This window comes from Hemiscyllium ocellatum, chromosome 18 (genome assembly GCF_020745735.1).
Source record: "Hemiscyllium ocellatum isolate sHemOce1 chromosome 18, sHemOce1.pat.X.cur, whole genome shotgun sequence".
NCBI lineage: Eukaryota > Metazoa > Chordata > Chondrichthyes > Orectolobiformes > Hemiscylliidae > Hemiscyllium > Hemiscyllium ocellatum.
The window spans coordinates 31,129,783-31,151,434 of record NC_083418.1 but is presented as its reverse complement, the minus strand read 5'-3'; the positions used below and the strand labels follow the sequence as shown (position 1 = coordinate 31,151,434).

Here is a 21,652-nt window from a genome sequence, read left to right as displayed (position 1 = left end):
AATTATTGAAAACAATTCTGAGGGACAGGATGAATCAACATTTGGAAAGGCAGGAATCAAATAGGGATTTGGTGGAGGGAGATCCTGTCTGATGAATTCATTCGAGTTTTTGAAATGTCTAAAAATATTGATGATGGCAGTGCAGATGCTGTGGGTTACATGGACTTTATTAAGGCCTTTGACAAGGTCCCACATGGAAGGCTGGTCCAGAAGGGAAGAACCCATGGGATCCAAGGCAAGTTGGTAAATTGGATCCACAGTTGGTGGAGGGTTGTTTTGATGATTGAAAGTCTGTCACCAGTGGGTGTACCACAGGGATCTGTGCAGGAACCATTGTTGTTTATCGTGTACATTGATGTCTAGATGTGAAAGCAGATGGTATCATTAGTAGATTTGCAGATGACATGAAACGTGAAGGTGTTGTCCACAGTGAGGTGGATGGTCTCAGGCTACAGTCTGATCATTTAGGCTGGGACAAAATTTGAAGAAAGTAATTTAAATAGACAAGGCAGGCAAGTGCAAAAGCAGGCAGTGAGGGAAAACTGATCAATTAAGCTCCATTTATTTCCATGTAAACGGCCTGACAGGTAAGGCAGATGAACTCATGGCAGAGGATGGGAACATGGGACTGGGATACCACAGGTATTACAGAAACACAGCTGAGGGAGGGACAAGACTGGCAGCTCAATGTTCCAGGGTACAGAGGCTATAGGAAAGATGGAAGGGGAGGTGAGAGAGGAGGGGGAGTGGAGTTTTTGATTCGTGAAAACATAGCTGCAGCACTTAGAGAGGGTATTCCTGGGGATTGCCCAGTGAAGCTGTATTAATAGAACTGAGAAATTAGGATGGTCACCACTTTGATATGACTGTACTACAGGCCCTAATAGTCAGCAGGAAATTAAACAGCAAATATGTCGGGAGATCTCAATATTTGTAGGAATGATAGGGATGTAATGGTCGGGGATTTTAACTTTCCAAACTTAGGCTGGGATTGCCCTAGTGTTCAGAGCTTGGATGGAAGAAATTTGTGAAGTGTGTTCAAGAAAACTGCCTCAATCAATATGTAAATGGCCCCACTGGAGAAAGGGACAAAACCTGACCTCCCCTTGGAAACAAGGTAGGGAAAGGGACTGAGGTGCTAGTGGGGGAGCACTTTTGCAAAGTGACCACAATGCTATTAGTTTGAAAATAGCTATGGAAAAGGATAGGCCTTGTCTACAAGTTAAAGATCAAAATTGGCCTTGCCCCAATCCAGAAGGTATTAGTCAAGACCTTTCAAAAGTTGATTTGTGGAAGCCAGCTGCAGGTAAACGGACATCTGACATGAGGGAAGCATAATTAGTGTTATTGTGAAGGACGATGCAAACACAAGTAGGAAACACTGGATGACTGGGGGTATTGAGGTTCTAGTCAAGAAAAAGGGGGCACATGTCATTTATTGCCAGCTGGATTAAGTCAATCACTTGAAGAACATTGCTGGTGCCATAATACACTGAAAAGCAAACAGGGGGATCTGAGAAAGCTTTGGCAGATAAGGTTCAGGAAAATCCAAAGAGATTCTACAAGTATATTAACAACAACAAATTAACTGGTGACACAGTGTGGCTCCTTAAAGATCAATGGGACCATCCATGTGTGGAACCACAGGAGATGGGCGAGATCCTAAATGAAAATTTCATGTCAGAACTTACTGTGGAGAAACTCTGGGGAAGTCAGGAAAATAAACAGTGATGTCTTCAAAAAGGACCATATTACAGAACAGGAGGTGCTGGAGGTTTTAAAATGTGTAAAAGATGGACAAACCCCTGGGAACTAATCAAGTATCTCCCAGGACATTGGGGGAAGTTAGTAAAGAAATTGCAGGTCCCTTAGAGGTATTTATATCACTGACAGCCACGGGTGATGAGCTAGGAGCATGGAAGGTGGTTAATGTTGTGCCGGTATTTAAGAAAGGCTGCGAGGGAAAGCCAGAGACCTCAAAACCAATTAGCTTGATGTCAGTGGTGGTTATGTTGTTGGAAGGGATTCTGCGGGACAGGAGTTACATGCATTTGGAAAGGCAAGGATTGATTAGGGATAGTCAGCACAGCTTTGTGTGTACAAAGTAGTGTCTCTCAAACTTGATTTGAGTTTGTTGAAGAGGTGACCAAGAAGACAGATGAAGGCAGAGCAATAGACGTGGACTATAGTGACTTCAGCAAGGCCTTTGACATTTGTTTAGTTAGTAAGGTTTGATCACATGGGATCAGGGAGAGCCAGCCAAATGGATACAAAATTGGCTTGACAGTAGAGACAGAGGGAGTGGTAGAAGTGCTCTTCAGACTGGAGGCCTGTGGCCAGTGATGGAACCATTGTTAAACATTTATTTGAACGATGTGATTCAGAATACAGGCGTCATTGTTAGTAAGTTTGTGGATACCAAAATTAATGTAATAGTGGGCAGTTAGATATCGGAGTTAAAAATTATTGAAGACACTGGTCCACGAGACATGACGTAGATACAGTGCTGGAGGGAGGGCACAACACAGAAAGATCCCTGGCAGCATTACCATCCTCTCATGGGAGGCCTGCCTTCACCTCTGTTGTACTGATGCACACTAAGACAGCACGTACCCAGATTGACCAATATTTTATGCGACATCCTTTTGAGTTCTGCTGTAGGAGCTTGACTAGAGGTGTGATTCAATTTTGGAATTGAAATCCAAAGGACTAAAACTGGGATGTTATTCTGTGTCCAGTGCACTTAATGCGTCCTTTATTTCAGCAGCTAAGGATTGGCTTCTGGTGTGTTTGTGGGGAACTTGGGAGGAGATTGAGCAGGTTCATTTACTCAGCTCCTCTAAAACAAATAAACACCCCACATCCACATTCTTGAGGCCTTCATAAGCCAAACCAAAGACTGAATGGTTTGTGACTTGGAGTAATTTGCATATTTTAACTGAAGTGTAGAAAATCCTGCATTTGTTACATTTAGTGCATTGAGGGTGGTTAGCTCATTTAGCTGGATGGTTGGAGAGCAATACCCATAATATGGGTTCAATTTCTGCTCCTGCTGAAGCTACCATGAAGGACTTGCCTTCTCAATCTGACCACATGCTTACAGTGTTGTGACTTTCAGGTTAAAACACAACTGTTGTCTTTCTGCAACGCAAGCGTGGATCGATGGTGACTTTATCTTTTATATTTAATCCTCATAGAATATAGTGTATTTATTTTAACTTGGTGTAAAACTAACCAGAGGAAAATTTTATAGCGAATAATGTTTAGTTAGAGATAACATTCAAGTAAAAAATCTACAGTTTGTCAAACTCCAGTGGCACCATCCATTGTTCTCTGTCTAAGCAGTCTGATATTTGTGACAGTTATGTAGAAAATGAGACTTTTTTCCTCTTAAGGGCACTATTGCTTTGCAAAGACAACTTTCTCATTCAGAATCCTGATTTAATTTAATTTAATTTATATCTTGACTACATGAATTAAGTCTGTTGCATATAGAGGATGTTTCAGTTTTTAGACTAGAGTGTTACTTTTCTTCATTTTCTCCACTTTTATTCAGCTTTCCAAAGCCATACATTGGCTGCTTTCGTTTGCAACTCTGATTGATTCTGTTATGTCCTTGATGAGTCTTGGACTGAAACAGTGCATACAGCCTTTTCTGCTATTTTACTGTGTTTCTTTTCCTGTGCTCCTTTCTCATGATCTCTCAATCCTTAAGACTGCATTCTTCAGACTTCGTATTTTCATTCTTTTCCGCTTCTGCTTTAGCCTATCTATGACTGAATTTATCACCCATGCTTTTGTGATTTCCAGACTCCTCCCATGGCGTCCTGTTTTTCTACCCTCCATAAACTTTAACTCACGTGTAACCCTGCTGTTACTATTCTAGCACCCAACAATTCCCGTTCTCCAGTTAGTTCTACACTCATGGAGCTACATTGATTCCTGATCTCTAATAAATCAATTTTGAAGTTAATTCTCCACTTTGCTGTAACACTTAACATTTCTGTCCGCAGGCGACTGTGTCGTTCCACTGAAGCTCAACATTAACTTGAGGAACAACGCATCTTTTGATTAAACATTTTAAAGCTTCTGGACTCAACATTGAGTTCAGCAATTTCAGTCTATAATTTCTGCTGTATTTTACATAGCAGGCTATAACCACTGCCCCATTTTGTTTCCTTTTCTCCACCTGTTGATTTTATTTCTCTTTTGGTCATAGGTACGTATGCTCCATCCCTTTTTTTTTCTTTAATTTCTGGGCATATCATCATTTGCATTGGCCTCGAACATTAACTCTTCTGTCATTCAATTTCTTCTGATTTTCACCTTATCACTGACCTTCCTTTTTGTCTTTGTCCTATCCACCCTTTGCTCAAAACATTTAATTTCTATTTTGTTCCAGTTGTGATGAAAGGATTGATACAAATCTTCCATAGGTGAAAATCCCTATTTTTGAATTAAATCAGACAAAACATTACTTACTTACTTTCCTATGACCTTTTGGGTCTGAATTCTGATATAGAATTCACTGCAGAAGATGCAGTTTGGCAAATCATGTAGGGAGCAGCAGAGTAAATTTTCACAGCAGCTACATGCCCTTTTTATGATGCAATCTGCCATTTTTCAGTAATAAACTTAATTTGAAGGTCCTAAAATCTCTTGGCAAATAATGAGAGAAGGTAAATATGTACAGTAAGTGGGGTTGTTTGGCAAATTGGTAAAGGGGACAAGGTATGAGGTGGGTCATGGGGCACTCCAACTTCCTATGTCCAAATACTTGTACCTCAGCTAGAGTGTTTACTGTGAAGAGAGATGTGAGAAAATTGAAGAAAAAATCATGAAGTCATTAACTGTGACATACTGAATCCACAATTTTTTTTTAAGCAACTGAGGAGTATTGTCGAGCGGAATCATCAAGAAGCGATTAAGGAACTGGGTGAGTAAGCAGACAGTTGTAAAATTATAATGGTAATGGATAAAAATGCATTACAATAGATTACAATCAGTTAATATTCAATGAGACAGAGTCACATAAAGTAAAAGAAGAAACTGAAAGGAAATTAAATAGTAATTTACTAAGTTAGGAAAAGGCTAATTTAATACATTTGAACTTGGTCATTTTTACTAATAGTAGGTGAGAAAACGTACCACCTGCAAAATTAGATCTTATATCTTTAACCAAAATTTTCAATTGGATTAGCTACTTATGGCTTAATCATTCACCTGATCTATCTCCTTATGTTAAGAGCCATAGTTTCTTTTCATACACAAACGTTATCCAATTTCTCCTTTTTTCCCCAGTGGAAACGAGGATATTATAAAATTTGTGTTTAGATTAGATTGCCGATAGGGTGGAAACAGGCTATATGGTCCAACAAGACTACACCGACCCTCCAACCCACCCAGACTCGTTTCCCTTCCCTAAAAGTACCCCTGATTAATGCACTAAACACTATAGGCAATTTAGCATGGCCAATTCACCTGACGTGCACATCTTTGGCATGTGGGAGGAAACCCACACAGACACAGAGAGAATGTGCAAACTCCACCAGGTCCTCGGCACTGAGGCAGCAGTACTAACCACTGAGCCAACGTGTTTACTGAGTAGTTCGATAATATTGAATATCAGGCCACAAATTCACAATAGTTCTTACTGTTGAGTTGAACCCAAATATTGGGAAGGGAAGTTTAGGAAGAGCAAAGTCTTTCAATCACAATTGTTGGAATTTTTTGATAGTGAATTTGGGCAGAAGTTACTTTGCATTTTGCTATGTTTTTTTGTCTGTGTGTGCAGACTCCCAAGTTACGTACCCAATACAATAATCATTGGAATATGAGATGCTACTGAGTTATTAACTGACAGATATGTTCCAGTTCTAAAAATGCTATGATTATGAGTAAGTTCTGAGTGAACAAAAACGCTGAAATTTCTGGGAAAGCTCTGCAGATGATAGAGCTTAGCGATCCCATAACCAATGGATCCGATTCAAGCTCTGCAGTCCTGCCACATCTTGTGAATGGTAGTGGAAGATTAAACAACTCACTGAGGGAAGGGGCTCCACAAGAATCCCCATTCTCAATGATGGAAGAGCCCAGCACATCAGTGCAAAAGATAGGGCTGAAGCTTTTGCAGAAATCTTCCGGCAGAAATGCCGACTAGATGATCCATTTTGGCTTCCTCCACTGAACCCCAGCATTACAGATAGCAGTCTTCAGGCAAATTGATTCACTTCACATGATATCAAGAAATATTTGGAAGCACTGGATACTGCAAAGACTATGGCCCTGACAACATTCCGGCAATAGTAATGAAGACTTGTGCTCCAGAACTTGTCGATTCCCTAGCCAAGCTGTTCCTATACAGTTATTATGCTGGCATTTACCCGTCAATGTAAAGAATGGCCCAAGTATGTCCCGCACGTAAAAAGCAGGGCAAATCCAACCCAGCCAATTACCACCCCATCAGTGTACTCTAGATCATCAGGAAAGTGATCAACAATGCTATCAAGCAGCACTTGCTCAGCAGTAACCTGGTCAGTGATGCCCAGTTTGGGTTCCTCCAGGGCCACTCAGTTTCTGACCTCATTACAGCCTTGGCTCAAACATGAACAAATTCCAGAGGCGGGATGAGAGTGACAGCCTTTGACATCAAGGCTGCGTTCGACCAAGTGTGGCTTCAAGGAGCCCTAGCAAAATTGGAATCAATGGGTATAAGGGGTAAACTCTCCATTGGTTAGATGTATACCTGATACATATGAAGATGGTCGTAGTTGTTGGAGGTCAGTCCTCTCAGCTCCAGGACATCTCTACAAGAGTTCCTCAGGGTAGTATCCTAGACCCAACCATCTTAAGCTGCTTCATTAATGACTTTCCCTCCATTATAAGGTCAGAAGTGAGGATGTTCGCTGATGATTGCATGATGTTCAGCCCATTCGCGATTCTTCAGACACTGAAGCAGTCCATGTCCAAATGCAACAAGATCTGGACAGTATCCAGGCTTGGGCTGACAAAAGGCAAGTAACATTTGCGGCACACAAATGCCAGGCAATGGCCATCAAACAAGACATAATCTAGTCACCACCCATTGACATTCAATGGCGTTACCATCACTGAATCCCCCACTATCAACATTCTGGAAGTCATCATTAATAAGAAACTCAACTGGACTCACCATATATATTCAGTGGCTACGAGATAATGTCAGAAGCTTGGAATACTACAGCGAGTAACTCACCTCCTGACTCCCCAGAGGCTATCCCCTCTTTACAAGGCACGTCAGGAATGTGATGAAATTCTCCCCACTTGCCTGGATGAGTACAGCCTCAACAACACTCAAGCTTCACAGCAGCCAAGACAAAGCAGCCAGCTTGGCACCACATCTGTAAGCAGCCATTCCCTCCACCATTTCTCAGTAGCAGCAGTATGTACTGTCTACAAGATGCCTTGCAGAAACTCACCAAAGGTCCTCAGAGAGCATCTTCCAAACCCATGACCACTTCCATCTAGAAGGACATATGGGAACACCTTTACCTTCAAGTTCCCCTCCAAGACACTCACCATCCTAACTTGGAAAAATATTGCCATTCCTTCATTGTCACTGGGTCAAAATCCTGGTATTCCCTCCCGAATGGCATTGGAGGTCTACCCATAGCAGGTGGATTGCAGCAATTCAAGGCGACAGCTTACCACCACCTTCTTAAGGACAACGAGGGATGGGCAATAAATCTTGGCCAGCGAGTGACACCCACATCCCACAAAATAAATAAATGATTGAATAAATGTGATCTGGCAGCATCTGTGGAGAGAAATCATAGGTAACATTTCAGGTCCATAAGACATAGGAGTGGAAGTAAGGCCATTCAGCCCACCAAGTCCACTCCGCGATTTAATCATGGCTGATGGACATTTCAACTCCACTTACCTGCACTCTCCCCATAGCCCTTAATTCCTTGTGAGATCAGGAATTTGTCAATTTCTGCCTTGAAGACATTTCATTTCCCGGCTTCCATTGCGCTCTGTGGCAATGAATTCCACAGGCCCACCATTCTCTGGCTGAAGAAATGTCTCCTCATTTCTGTTCTAAATTGTCTCCCTCTAATTTTAAGGCTGTGCCCACAGGCCCTAATCTCCCCGCCTAACGGAAACAACTTCTCAGCGTCCACCCTTTCTAAGCCATGCATTATCTTGTAAGTTTCTATTAGATCTCTCCTGTGGACTTTTCTGGCTCAACCTACAAACTTATTATCTTTTATGTATGAGCCAAGTCCTGCGTGCTCTTTAAAATAAAGCAATAAGGAAAAATATTTGATCTTGCACTTTTAGTTTTATTCTAACAATAAGTGGATAAAGTATACAGAGCTCTGGGTCTAAACCTTTCCGTCCCTGACAAACTACTAAGTCAGTCAGTTCACAAAGACAAAGACCCCTCTCTCTCCCTAACACAGTCTTTTATACTATACAAAACATCATACCATCACTCAAGTGCAACTGTCTTCTCATTGGCCGTTGCTCCGATTCCATTCCCCGCCTCCTCGCATTTCCGGCTGTTTGACCTCACGGGACCTTCCCTTTTTCGAAGACAAAGGACCACCATGCGGCCTCTTTTCGAGCACGAAACGGCAGTCTCGCCCACTTCCGGGGCGCGAAACGGCTGATCACGTGACCTCCGAGTCGAGGACACGCCCCCAAGCCAGACAATCAGAGGACCACGTGACCTCCGAGTCGAGGACATGCCCCCAAGCCAGACAATCAGAGGACCACGTGACCTCCGAGCCGCGGACACGCCCTCATGCCCGACTATCAGAGGACCACGTGACCTCCGAACCGAGGACACGCCCCCCCCCCGGCCCGACAAGTTAGTTTTCCAGGTAAGTTAAGTGTGTTTATATATATATATTTACACTCCTCAACCTTCTAAACTTTAATGAATGCAAACCGAAGATCCTCAGCCGTTCGTCATATGTTGGATCTATCATTCCAGGGATCATCATTGTGAATCTCCACTGGACACACTCCAGTGCCAGTATGTCCTTCCAGAGGTATGGACACAATATTCTAAATGGGGCCTAACGAGAGCTGTATAAAGTCTCAGAAGCACATTGCTGTTTTTATATTCCAACCCTCTTGAGATAAATGAAACATTACATTCACTTTCTTTATCACGGAGTCAACCTGCAAGTTAACCTTTAAAGAATCCTGGACTAGCACTCCCAGATCCCTTTGTACTTTGGCTTTATGAATTTTCTTCTCGTTTAGAAAGTAATCCATGCCTGTATTCTTTTTCCCAAAGTGCAACACCTCGCATTTGCTCACATTGAATTTCATCAGCCATTTTCTGGACCACTCTCCTAAACTGTCTGAATCTTTCTGCAGCCTCCCCACCTCCTCGGTACTACCTGCCTGTCCACCTAACTTCATACCATCAGCAAACTTTGCCAGAATGCCCCCAATCCCTTCATCCAGATCATGGATACATAAAGTGATCAGCAACCCCAACACTGAACCCTGTGGGACATCACTTGTCATCAGCTGCCATTCCAAAAAAGAACCTTTTATCCCAAATCTCTGCCTTCTATTAGACAGCCAATCCTCAATCCATGCCAGTAGCTCACCTCGAACACCATGGGTCCTCACCTTACTTAGCAGCCTCCCTTCCTTTGTTACGAATACCATGAGCATTCAGGTAAAACGCCTTATTAAAGGCCTTTTGGAAATCTAGATAAATGACATCCACTGGGTTTCCTGCTCTAATCTACTTATTACCTCTAGATAGAATTCTAACAGGTTTGTCAGGCACAACCTTCTTTTACTAAATCCACGCTAACTTGCTCTCATCTGACCCTGCACTTGCAAGAATTTAGAAATCTCATCATTAACAATGGATTCTAGAATTTTACCAACAACTGAGGTTAGGCTAATCGGCCTATAATTTTACATCATTTGTCTTGATCCTTTCTTGGACAAGGGCGTTACAACAGCGATTTTCCAATCATCTTGGACTTTCCCTGACTCCAGTAACCTTTGAAAGATCACAACCAACGCCTATGCTTTTTCCTCAGCCACCTCCCTCAGAACTCTAGGATGTAAGCCATCGGGGCCAGGAGATTTATCAATTTTTAGACCTTTTAGCTTTTCTCGCACTTTCTTTTTTGTAATGACTGCCATACTCAACTCTGCCCCATGACTCTCCTTAATTGTTGGGATATTACTCATGTCTTCCATTGTGAAGACTGACGCAAAGTATTTATTAAGTTCTTCAGCTGTTTCCTTATTTCCCATCACTAGCCTTCCAGCATCAGTTTTGAACGGCCCAATGTCTACTTTTGCCTCTTGTTTGTTTCTTATGTATTGAAAGAAACTTTTACTATCATTTCTAATATTACTGACTAGTGTACCTTCATATTTGATCCTCTCCTTCCTCATTTCTCTCTTTGTTGTCCTCTGTTTGTTTTTGTTGCCTTCCCAATCTTCTGATTTCCCAGTGCTCTTGGCCACTTTACAGGCTCTCTCTTTTTCTTTGATACATTTCCTGATTTCCTTTGTCAGCCATGAATGTCTAATCCTTCCCCCCCCCCCCCAGATAATCTTTCTTTTCTTTGGGATGAACCTCTGTACTGTGGCTTCAATTACACCCAGAAACTCCTGCCATTGTTGCTCTGTTTCCAGTTGATTTTTGTCAGTTCCTCTCTCATGCCCCTGTAATTACCTTTATTTAACTGTAACGCCATTACATCTGATTTTGCCTCTCTCTTTCAAACTGCAGACTGAACTCTACCATATTAAGATTGCTGCCTCCTAAGTGTTCTCTTACTTTAAGATCATTTATAAAGTTTGGCTCAATACATAACACTAAATCCAGAATAGCCTGCTCCCTTGTGGGCTCCATCACAAGCTGTTCCAAAAATGCATCCTGTAAGCATTCCATGAATTCCTTTCTTTGGATCCACCGACAACATTATTCACCCAATCCACCCGCATACTGAAGTTCCCCCATGATTACCGTGACCTTGCCTTTGACATGCCCTATCTATTTCTCGATACATCTTGCACGTCTGGTCCTGACCACTGTTAGGAGGTCTGTACCTAACTCCCATTATGATTTTATTAGCCTTTGTGTTTCCTCTGCTGCACTCACATAGACTTCACATCCTCTGACCCTATGTCGTTCAGTGGCATAGATTTAATTTCATTCTTAACTAGCAAGGTTACCCCACCCCCTCTGCCCACCTCCCTGTCTTTTCGATAAGTTGGAAATCCTTGGATGTTTAACTGCCAGTCCTGAACCCCCTGCAACCATGTCTCTGTGATGCTTACCACATCATAGTCATTCACAATGATTTGTGCCATTAATTCATCTACTTTGTTCCGAATACTATGAGCATTCAGGAAAAGTGCCTTAATGCTAAGTTTCTTATCTTCACTATTTCCAACATCTCTAGTGATATATCCCAAATTATCCTTCCTTTTTGCTTCATTCCTAATCTACCTTGAACTTAAATCCTGCACAAATGCTATCCTGTTGCTTATCTTTCTACTTGACTCCATACTCCCTGTTGCTTTCCCTTTCCCTTCCCCCCAACTCATAAGTTTAAAGTCCTAGTGACCAACCTATTTATCCTTTTCACTAGAACTGTGGTTCCAGATCGGTTCAGGTGGATACCGTCCCATTGGTACGAATCCCCCCACCACCACCCCAAAACTGATGCCAATGTCCCATGAAATGGAATCCCTCTTTCTCACACCAATTTCTTAGCCACATGTTTATTTCCCTAATTTTCTTATCCCTCTGCCAGTTAGCACATGGCTCGGGCAGTAATCCAGAGATTATGACCCTTGAGGACCTGTTCTTCAATTTCCTTTCTAGTGCTTGATAACAGGTAAGATTAGACTTACAGTGTGGAAACAGGCCCTTCGGCCCAACAAGTCCACACCGACCCGCCGAAGCGCAACCCACCCATACCCCTACCCCTACATTTACCCCTTACCTAACACTACGGGCAATTTAGCTTGGCCAATTCACCTGACCTGCACATCTTTGGACTGTGGGAGGAAACCGGAGCACCCGGAGGAAACCCACGCAGACACGGGGAGAACGTGCAAACTCCACATAGTCAGTCGCCTGAGTCGGGAATTGAACCCGGGTCTACAGGCGCTGTGAGGCAGCAGTGCTAACCACTGTGCCACCGTGCGTCTTCCTCCCTAGCCTTGCTTATGTGGTTAGTGCCAATGTGGACAACAACAACTGGGTCTTCTCCCTCGTGCTCCAATATCCTTTCAAGCCGGTACGAGATCTCTTGCACCCTGGCACTGGGACTCCCGATCCAGCTTGCAAAGGATACTATCTGTCCCCCTAACTACAGAATCCCCTATAACAACTACTAATCTTTTTGCTCCTCCCTCTTGAATGGCCTTCTGCACCATGGTGCCATGGTCAGCTGATTCATCCCCTCCACAGAACTTTCCCTCATCCGTACAGGGAGCAAGCATTTCACATCTGTTGGACCGGTGGTCATACCTGAAGGTCCAGTGACTCTTCCTCGGAACTGTTCTGAGGAAGTTCTGAGTGACCTTAGGTTACATTTATTTTTACAATAACACTTCCTGGTCATAAAGACAACATAAGAGTAGCAATAGACCATCAGTTGTACCCTTGAGTTTGCTCTGACATTCCCGATAGTAGCTAATCATCCACTCAATGCTATTTTCTTAAACATTGGATATGGGACATAGGACATTCATGCACTATTTTCAAATACCTTCAAGTCATTTATGTCTAGAAATCTATTGATCCCTCTCTTGAACATAATGACTGAACTTCCATTGCCTTCAGGTAGAGATTTCTAAAGACTCCCAAGTGAAGAAATTCTTATACCACTCCAGAATGGCATGCCTCTTATTCTGAGAATGTGTCCCCCAAGTACTAGATCATCAATCAGAGGGAACATGTTTTCTGCATCCATCCTGTCTAACCTTCTTATGATGTTATAACTATCAAAAATATCACCTATTCTTCTTCTAAACTCCAGAGAATGCCTGCCCAGTCTCATCAGTACCAACTTATAAGACAGTCCTGCCATCCCAGGAATTAGCCTTGTGAACTTCCACAGAAGTCTGTTTTTGACAAGTTTGTTGGTGCTTAGGTAAGTAGATCAAAGTTGCACACATTATTCCAATTTAGTATAATTGCAGCAAGGCATCTTACTTAGCGTACTCAAATCCTCTTACAATCAAGTCTGACATAAAATTATACTTCCAAGTTCCTTGCTGCACCTGCATGCTACTTTCAGTTACTTATGAAAAAAAGGGACCTAAGTCCCATTGCAATAAATACTTCTCAATCTCTCAACATTTAAATATACTCTGTAGCTCTGTTCCTCCTACGAAAGTGAATACCACCCTCTGTTGTGGACCAGGCCAGACCCTCTGAAAACGTTTCAAGAAGGTAGCCAAGACCCTAACTTTTCTGGTTATTGCAGGCAGGTATAAGGCAGGTATTCCAAGAGTCCTGCAGCTGGCCCCCTGTTTAAAAATAACAGGATTTATTAACAGACAACTGAATGAAACACGAACAAAAGAGAACCGAGTTGGTTTTCGTATCTGAAAATCAAATCAGCTCTATCGCAACTTAATGATGCTGTTCCAAATACTTGCAACATTCACATAAGCACCCAGTTGGCAAAAAACGGTAAAATCAAACACAGGTTCTTACAGGAGAGATGTCACAGAGAGAAAGGATCATCTTGGAACTGCTTTGTTGGGTCCCCAGTAGCTTCTCTGGGTTTCCAGCTAAAACCTTGACCAGCAGCTGTAAATAAAACAGCTTGGTAAAACCAAACCAAACCAAGCCTTGAACTGGGAGAACTCACTCCCCTTTCATTATGCAAGTGTTTTTAAAAACAAAACCCTTAAAAGCTTTTACTAGTGGATATTTCCAGACGTATCAGAACCTTTGCCTTTAAGACCCCCCGAAAGAAAACCCAGGACATAGAAACCTGGTTAAAGGAGCAGCATCATCACACCTCGCAGTTGTATATATTAGATTCCATTTCCCAAGTTTTTGCCCACGTAGTGATTCCCCACTCACCACAATTTGCCAAATTGAAAATTATCCATTTCTTCCTAATTGCTGCTTTCGTTGCGTTAATCATTGCTCATTTCATGACAATATATTATCCCCTACCTAAGTTTATTTTCTAACTACCTGCGTGGAACCCAATTGATCACTTTCTAAAAATCCAATGCACCAAATCCACTATTTTACCTCATTTACTCTGCTAGTACCATCTTCAAAGAACTCCACAAGTTTGTCAAACATGATCTCCCTTTCATGAAAGCATGCAGGCTCTCTCTAGTCAATCATTTTTTAAAATCCCATTATCACACGTTTTATAATACTGGTATTTTTCCTACCACCAACATTAGACTAATAAGTGTATAGTCCTATGTTTTCCTCTCTCCTGCCTTTTTTAAATGTACATTTCTAACCTTTAATCCGCAGATGTTTTTCCAGGATCTATGAAATTTTGAAAGATGATCTGCTACATCTATAGCTATCTCTTTCACATTTCTGGGATGTATTGTTCCTAGTTATTTGTTAACTTTCAGTCCCTTTAATTTCTCCAAAACATTTTTTTTACTAATTTCTTTCAGTTCCTCGTTTTCACTAAACGTTAAATTGCTCGTATTTCTGGCAGATTTCTTGGATCCTCCTCCATGAAGGCAGACACAATGTAATTGTTTAGCTAATTTTTTCCACAGTATCCCACTTTACTTTGGTCTATCCCTGCAATTGTCCTGTTTGTCTTTGCAAATCCTTTTCTTTTTATATATCTACAGAAGCTTTTAGTTTCCTTGCTATTTTACACTCATATTCTCTCTTTACCAGTATCTTGGTCCTCCTTTGCTGAATTCAAAAATGCTTCCAATTCTCTGGCTTACTACTTTTATTTGGAAATTTTATAAACCTCCTCTGTTGATCCAATACTATTCTTAACTTACTTTTGTTAGCCTGGTTGATTCACTTTACCTGCCAAGCTTTTGTACCTTTTAAGAAAAGATGGTTCAAGTGACTCAAACAGACTTCCAAATTAAAAGAAAAATAAAGCTGTCTTTACTGTATTATAAGTGCATATGTGGCACATCATCGAAGTTACTATGGACAATTTCGTTGGACGCTTTCTAGTGAGTAAAGCTATTCTACTGTGAAAAAGATCTCCCAATCTAGATGTCACAGTTTATTAGATGCAGAAAGATCTTAATATGTTGAGTGCTCCTCAGTTAACCTAAAATTAACAAGCAGGGTCCAACTTACAAGTTACCTAAAGAAAAACCAGCCCTGAATGTCCTTACACGTACTTACTTGTAGTAGAAAAGCTTTCCGACCTTAAAGTGACTGACAAGCTTAAACACAGTTCTACTTTTCAGCTGAATAATATATTGCATTATACGCAGTATAATAGTTCTATGCTTGTAAAACAATGGGGAGAAATTCAACTAGCGCAGGAAGGGGCAGAATGGACAGCGTAATTGGGAATTGCATCAATAATGTCAGCACATGCCAAATTGGTAGTTATATATTTTTGGTTAAGATTGGCAAGTTGCATATGTTACCTATATAATTTATTGGGATGTAGACTTTGGAGTGCAGGTTCATAGCTCCTTGAAAGTAGAGTTGCAGGTGGATATGATTGTGAAGAAAGTGTTTGATATGCTCTCCTTTATTGGTCAGAGTATTGAGTACAGAGTTGAGTTACAATTGCAACATTTAGATACAATTGCAACATTTAGAAGGCATCTGGATGGGTAAATAGGAAGGGTTTGGACAGATATGGACCGGGTGCTGGCAGGTGGGACTGGATTGGGTTGGGATATCTGGTCGGCACGGATGAGTTGGACTAAAGGGTCTGTTTCTGTGCTGTACATCTCTATGACTCTATTTGGCGGGTTGATGTAGAGAGTCAAAAATTGGTGATGTCTTTTAAAGGCAGGATACACTTTATTAAGTGTCAGTGGAGTAATGCATTGGAAATCAAGTTTCACGTTTTCCAGATTTATCACAAAAGTTAAAGAGTTTGCAGATAATACCAACATTGGAGTTGTTAGTGGGCAGCAAAGAACATCACTTCAGAGTACAACAGGATCTTGATCAGATGGGCCAATAGCCTGAGGTGTGGCAGATGGAGTTTAATTTAGATAAATGAGGTACTACATTTTGGAAAGGCAAATCACGGCAGGATTTGCTTAAATGGTAAGGTCCTGGGGATGATGCTGAGTAAAGAGAACTTGGAGTACAGATTCATAGTTCCTTGAATGTGGAGTCGCAGGTAAATAGGATAGTGAAGAAGGTGCTTGGTATGCTTTCCTTTATTGGTCAGAGTATTGAGTACAGACATTGGGAGATCATGTTACGGCTGTTCGGGACATTGGTTAGGCAATTTTTGGAATATTGTGTGCAATTCTCGTCTCCCTCCAAAGGAAAGATGCTGTGAAACTTGAAAGGGTTCAGAAAATATTTACAAAGATCTTCCCAGGGTTGGAGGGTTTGAGCTATAGAGACAGGCTGAATAGGCTGGGCCTCTTTTCCCAGGAGTGTCAGAGGCTGAGGTTTATAAAATCATGAAGGGCATAGATAGCATAAATAGGCAAGGTCTTTTCCCTGCGGTGGGGGAGTCCAAAACGAGAGGGCAGTCCAGAATTAGAGGGCATAAGTTTAGGGTGAGAGGGGAAAGATTTAAAAGGGGCCTAAGGGGCAATTTTTTCATGCAAATAATGGTGGGTGTATGGAATGAGCTGCCAGAAGAAGTGATGGAGTCAGGTACAATTAAAACATTTAAAAGGCATCTGGATGGGTATATGAATAGGAAGAGTTTAGAGGGATGTGGCAAATATTGTAGCAAATGAGACTTGATTAATTTGTGATATCTGGTCAGCATTGACCGAAGGGTTTGTTTCTGTGCTATATATCTCTGTGACTCTATGATTTCAGTTAAAAATCACACAGTCCAACAGGTTTATTTGAAAGCACTAGCTTTTGGAGCGCCGTTCTTTTATAAAATGGTTGTGGAGGAAAACTAGTGCTTTCAAATAAACCTTTTGGATTATAATCTGGTGTTATGTGATTTTTAACTTTGCCAACCCCAGACAACACTGGCACCTCCAAGTCATGACTCTATGATTTATAAAAGTACATGGAATTCTCCAGTTTATTTATCTTTTAGACCCAAGTTAGCAGAAAACTTGAACAGGTATCTGTAGTTAACAAGAATGACTATTTATTATGAATGTATTCTAGCTACAGGTAAATAATTATGAACCATGGATGTATTACTCTACTAGTCCTGCTCTAACCTTTTTGTAGAACTTACCCCACACACAGACACACATACACACGCAGACAGATGCAACATAGAACAGTGCAGTGGAGAACAGGCCCTTCAGCCCTCTATGTTGCCCCGACCTGTGAACTAATTTAAGCCCATCCCCCTACACTATCTCATCATCATTCATATGCTTATCCAAGGACTGTTTAAATGCCCGTAATGTGGCTGAGTTAACTAAATTGATAAGGGCTTGGAATGCCCCGCCTGCCACTCTCTGAGTAAGAACCTGCCTCCGACATCTGTTTTAAATCTATCACCCCTCAACTTGCAGCTATGCCTCCTCATACAAGCCGACATCATCATCCTAAGAAAAAGACTCTCACTGTCCACCCTATCTAATCCTCTGATCATCTTGTATGTCTCCATTAAATCCCCTCAGCCTTCTTCTCTCCAACAAGAACAGCCAGTCCCTCAGCCTTTCCTCAAAAGACCTTTGCTCCAGACCAGGCAACATCATGGTAAATCTCCTCAGCATCTTTTCCAATGCTTCCACATCCTTCCTGTAATGGAGCAACCAGAACTATACACAATATTCTAAGTGCGGCTGCACAAGTGTTTTGTACAGTTGCAGCATGACATGACAGCTCCAGAACTCAATCCCTCTACCAATAAAACCTAACACACCGTATGCCTTCTTAACAGCACTATCAACCTGGGTGCCAACTTTCAGGGATCTATGTATATGGACACCAAGGTCCCTCTGTACATCCACACCACCAAGAAGTTTTCCAATGACCCAGTATTCTGCCTTCCTGTTATTCTTCCCAAAGTGAATCACCTCACATTTATCTGCATTGATCTCCATTTGCCACTTCTCAGCCGAATTTATCCAAGTCCCCCTGCAACATTCTTCTAACTGTCCACCACTCCACCAACTTTAATGTCTTCTGCAAACTTACTAACCTATCCATCTATGCCTGCATCCAAGTCGTTAATAAAAATGACAAACATCAGTGGTCCCAAAACAGATCCTTGCCGCGCACCACTAGTAACCGGACTCAACCACCACTCTCTCCCTTCTTACAGAAAGCCAGTTTCAAATCCAAACTGCTAAATCACCCTCATCCCATACCTCCGCATTCTCTCCAAAAGCCTACTATGTGGAACCTTGTCAAAGGCTTTATTGAAGTCCATGTACATCATGTCAACTGCCCTACCCTCATCAACATGCTTGGTCACTTTCTCAAAAAACGCAATGAGGTTTGTGAGACATGACCTGCCCTTGATGAAACCATATTGAATATCTCCAATCAAGTTTTTGCTTGCTAGATGATTATAAATCCTCTCTCTCATATTCCGTTGCAAAACTTTTCCTTCAACAGATGTGAAGCTCACTGGTCTATAATTACCTGGGTCATCTCTACTGCCCATGTTGAACATTTGCAATCCTCCAGTCCTCTGGTATTAAACCTGTGGACAAGATCAAGGCCAAAGGCTCTGCCATCTCCTCCCTAGCTTCCTAGGGAATCCTCAGATAAATCCCATCCAACCCTGGGGACTTTTCGATTTTCACACCTTCTAGATTTGATAACACCTCTTACTTAACTAACCTCGATCCTTTCTAGCCTAATACCCGTATCTCAGTCTTTTTTTCTCCAATATCCTCCTTTTCCTAAGTGCAAACCGATGAGAAATATTCGTTTAGCACCTCTCCGATTTCCACACACAACTTCCCACGTCTGTCTTTGACTGGCCTTATTCCTATCCTAGTCATCATTTTATTCCTCACATACCTCTAGAAAGCTTTAGGATTCTCCTTTATTCTACCTGTTGAAGACTGCTCATGTCCCCTCCTTTCTCTTCTTAACTCTCTCTTTAAATCCTTCCTAGCTAATCTGTAACTTTCCATTGACTCATCTGAACTATCTCATCTCAATTTCATATAAGCCTCCCTCTTCCGCTTCACAAGAGATGCACTTTACTTAGTAAACCACAGTTCCCTTACCTTATCACTTCCTTCCTACCTGACAGGGACATACCTCTCAAGGACACGTAATACCCATTCCTTAAACCAGCTCCACATTTCGATTGTCCCCATCCCCTGCATTTTGCTACCACATTCTATGCTTCCTAAGTCTTGCCTAATTGCATTATAATTGCCCTTCCTCCATCTATGACTCTTGCCCTGTGGCATGTACCTATCCCTTTCCATCGCTAAAGAAAACTGTGTCCAGAAACCCTCCTGCACACATTGGACAAAACCTGATCCACCTGACGTACTAGAGTTATATCATTTCCAGTCAATGTTGGGGAAGTTAAAGTCCCCCATAATGACCACCCTGTTCCTTTCACTCCTTCACTCCTTTCCAGAATTGTTCTATAGTCCTCTCTTCCAGAACCCTGGAAATTTGCAGAGGCATATAAAAAACCTCCAGCAGTGTGACCGCTCCTCTCCTGTTTCTAACCTCAGCCCATACCACCTCAGTAGACGAATCCTTGTCAAGAGTTCTTCAGCCACTGCCTTGACTAACCAAGTCCACACCTCCCCCTCTTTTTCAACCTTCCCTGATCTTAATGAAAGATCTCAACCGTGGAACCTGCAACATCCATTCCTGACCCTGCTCTACCATGTTTCCGAAATGGCCATAACATCGAAGTCCCTGGTACCTATCCATACTGTAAGCTTACCTACCTTATTCTGGATACACCTGGCATTGAAGTAGACACACTTCAAACCAGCTTGCTGTCTACCAACATACTCCTGTGACTGTGAAATCTGTCTATGTCCTCGCTACTCACATCCTCCTGTGCACTGGAACTACACCACAGATTCCCATACCCCTGCTGAGCTAGTTTAAACCCACCCGAATAGCACCAGCAAATTTCCCACCCAGGATATTATTACTCCTCTGGTTCAAGTGAAGATCGTCTTGTTGTAGAGGTCCCACCTTCCCCAGAATGATGTAAAAAAATTAGTGATGTTGGTGGAGGGAAAATGAAGAAGACAGTTCAATGGTCCCTGTTCACAATGGTTGCCGATGAAATACTTAACTGATCAGAAGCCTGCTTGATCTTCCTTCTCCAGATAGCTTTACTTATTTGAAAAAGGCACTGGATGACTCATTTACGCTTACAAAAGTCTCTGACTTACTGCTTACAAGTCATAGCTTACAATTAGCTGGTGAAGGCAAATAAGCTGGCAAACTTCAGGGTTGAACTGCCTTTTGTTGCGTCTCTTTCAGAGACCTAATATCTTTGGGCCTGAACATTCACACCCCCAGTTTGTTTAGCTAACTGGGAGTAAATCATAGCATTAATTGCAGAAAGGAAGTCTTTGTCATTAAAACTAGTCACCATTTCACAGACCAGCAAAATGTAAAATTCACCGTTCATACACAGTCTTCTTGACACCAGCTCGTATGTAACTAGACTCCCCTTACTGTTTGAACAAACAGCTATGTAAACTGCACTTACAATGACTTTGTAAGTGTCAGGCAACTTAATTTTTTAGAAGTGCAGCAGTCCCTCAACCATCCCTGGCTTTGAAAACAGTCATTTTCCCTTTTTCTTACCGCAGTCAAAAATACAGAAAAATGAAAAGTTACAAACTTTATAACATTTGAAGAGATATACTTCATGTTTATTCAATTGTATCAATACAAAGAAGACAAGAGAAAGCTAAAGCAAATGTAGCAAGCCCTCTCCCTAGTTATTGGATAATACTGTAATTGTTCTAATTTGAGATGAAAAGGAAGAAATAGGTACTGTTTCCAATGGGTGGCAGAAGGGTGTTGAAGTGGCTATATCTATCAATGCAAGATGTATCACGTGTGGAATTGACTGAAGGATGTGGCTTAGCTGTATGATTAAAATTGTTGATCACAACACCATTGTTTGCTTCGCTCTTTGCCCCTTTGCAACTACTGATTCATAATATTTCATTTCTTGGTGCACAACAATCTGCTCCATTCACAGCGACACACTTTACTTGAACCTTCTAACATTGTTACTGGTAACTTCTCCATGTATTGGTTCATTAATCCAAATTTGCGCCATCTGTCACATTGCATCAACGCTGTCCTGTCTTGATGCATCATGCAATCCTGAGGGAACCAACAGGTGGGAAAAAACCTATTTCATCTCACTCTTACTGGACCATTTAGCACATGTGCATCTATCGATGGCAGTATTGGTGGGAGGAGAGAAAGAAGAATGATCAACTAGACTGTTTCATCCTTTTGTGCTGTTCTCCCCAACTGAAGACTGAAACAAACTCAATTCAAAGAGCCAGTTTGATGCTGAGAGTTCTACAGCTAGTAAATCTCGCCTGACTC

At 41.8% G+C, this 21,652-nt stretch overlaps 1 protein-coding gene across 1 annotated transcript in view; it reads left to right on the top strand.

The window, feature by feature from the left end:
* Positions 1 to 21,652, top strand: part of LOC132824173 (sodium/hydrogen exchanger 10-like) — a 393,707-nt gene that overhangs the window by 165,675 nt on the left and 206,380 nt on the right. Inside the window, exon 16 of the mRNA XM_060838455.1 lies at positions 4,885 to 4,936. Coding sequence (XP_060694438.1) covers positions 4,885 to 4,936 — 52 coding nt within the window. The remainder of the gene's footprint in view (positions 1 to 4,884; positions 4,937 to 21,652) is intronic.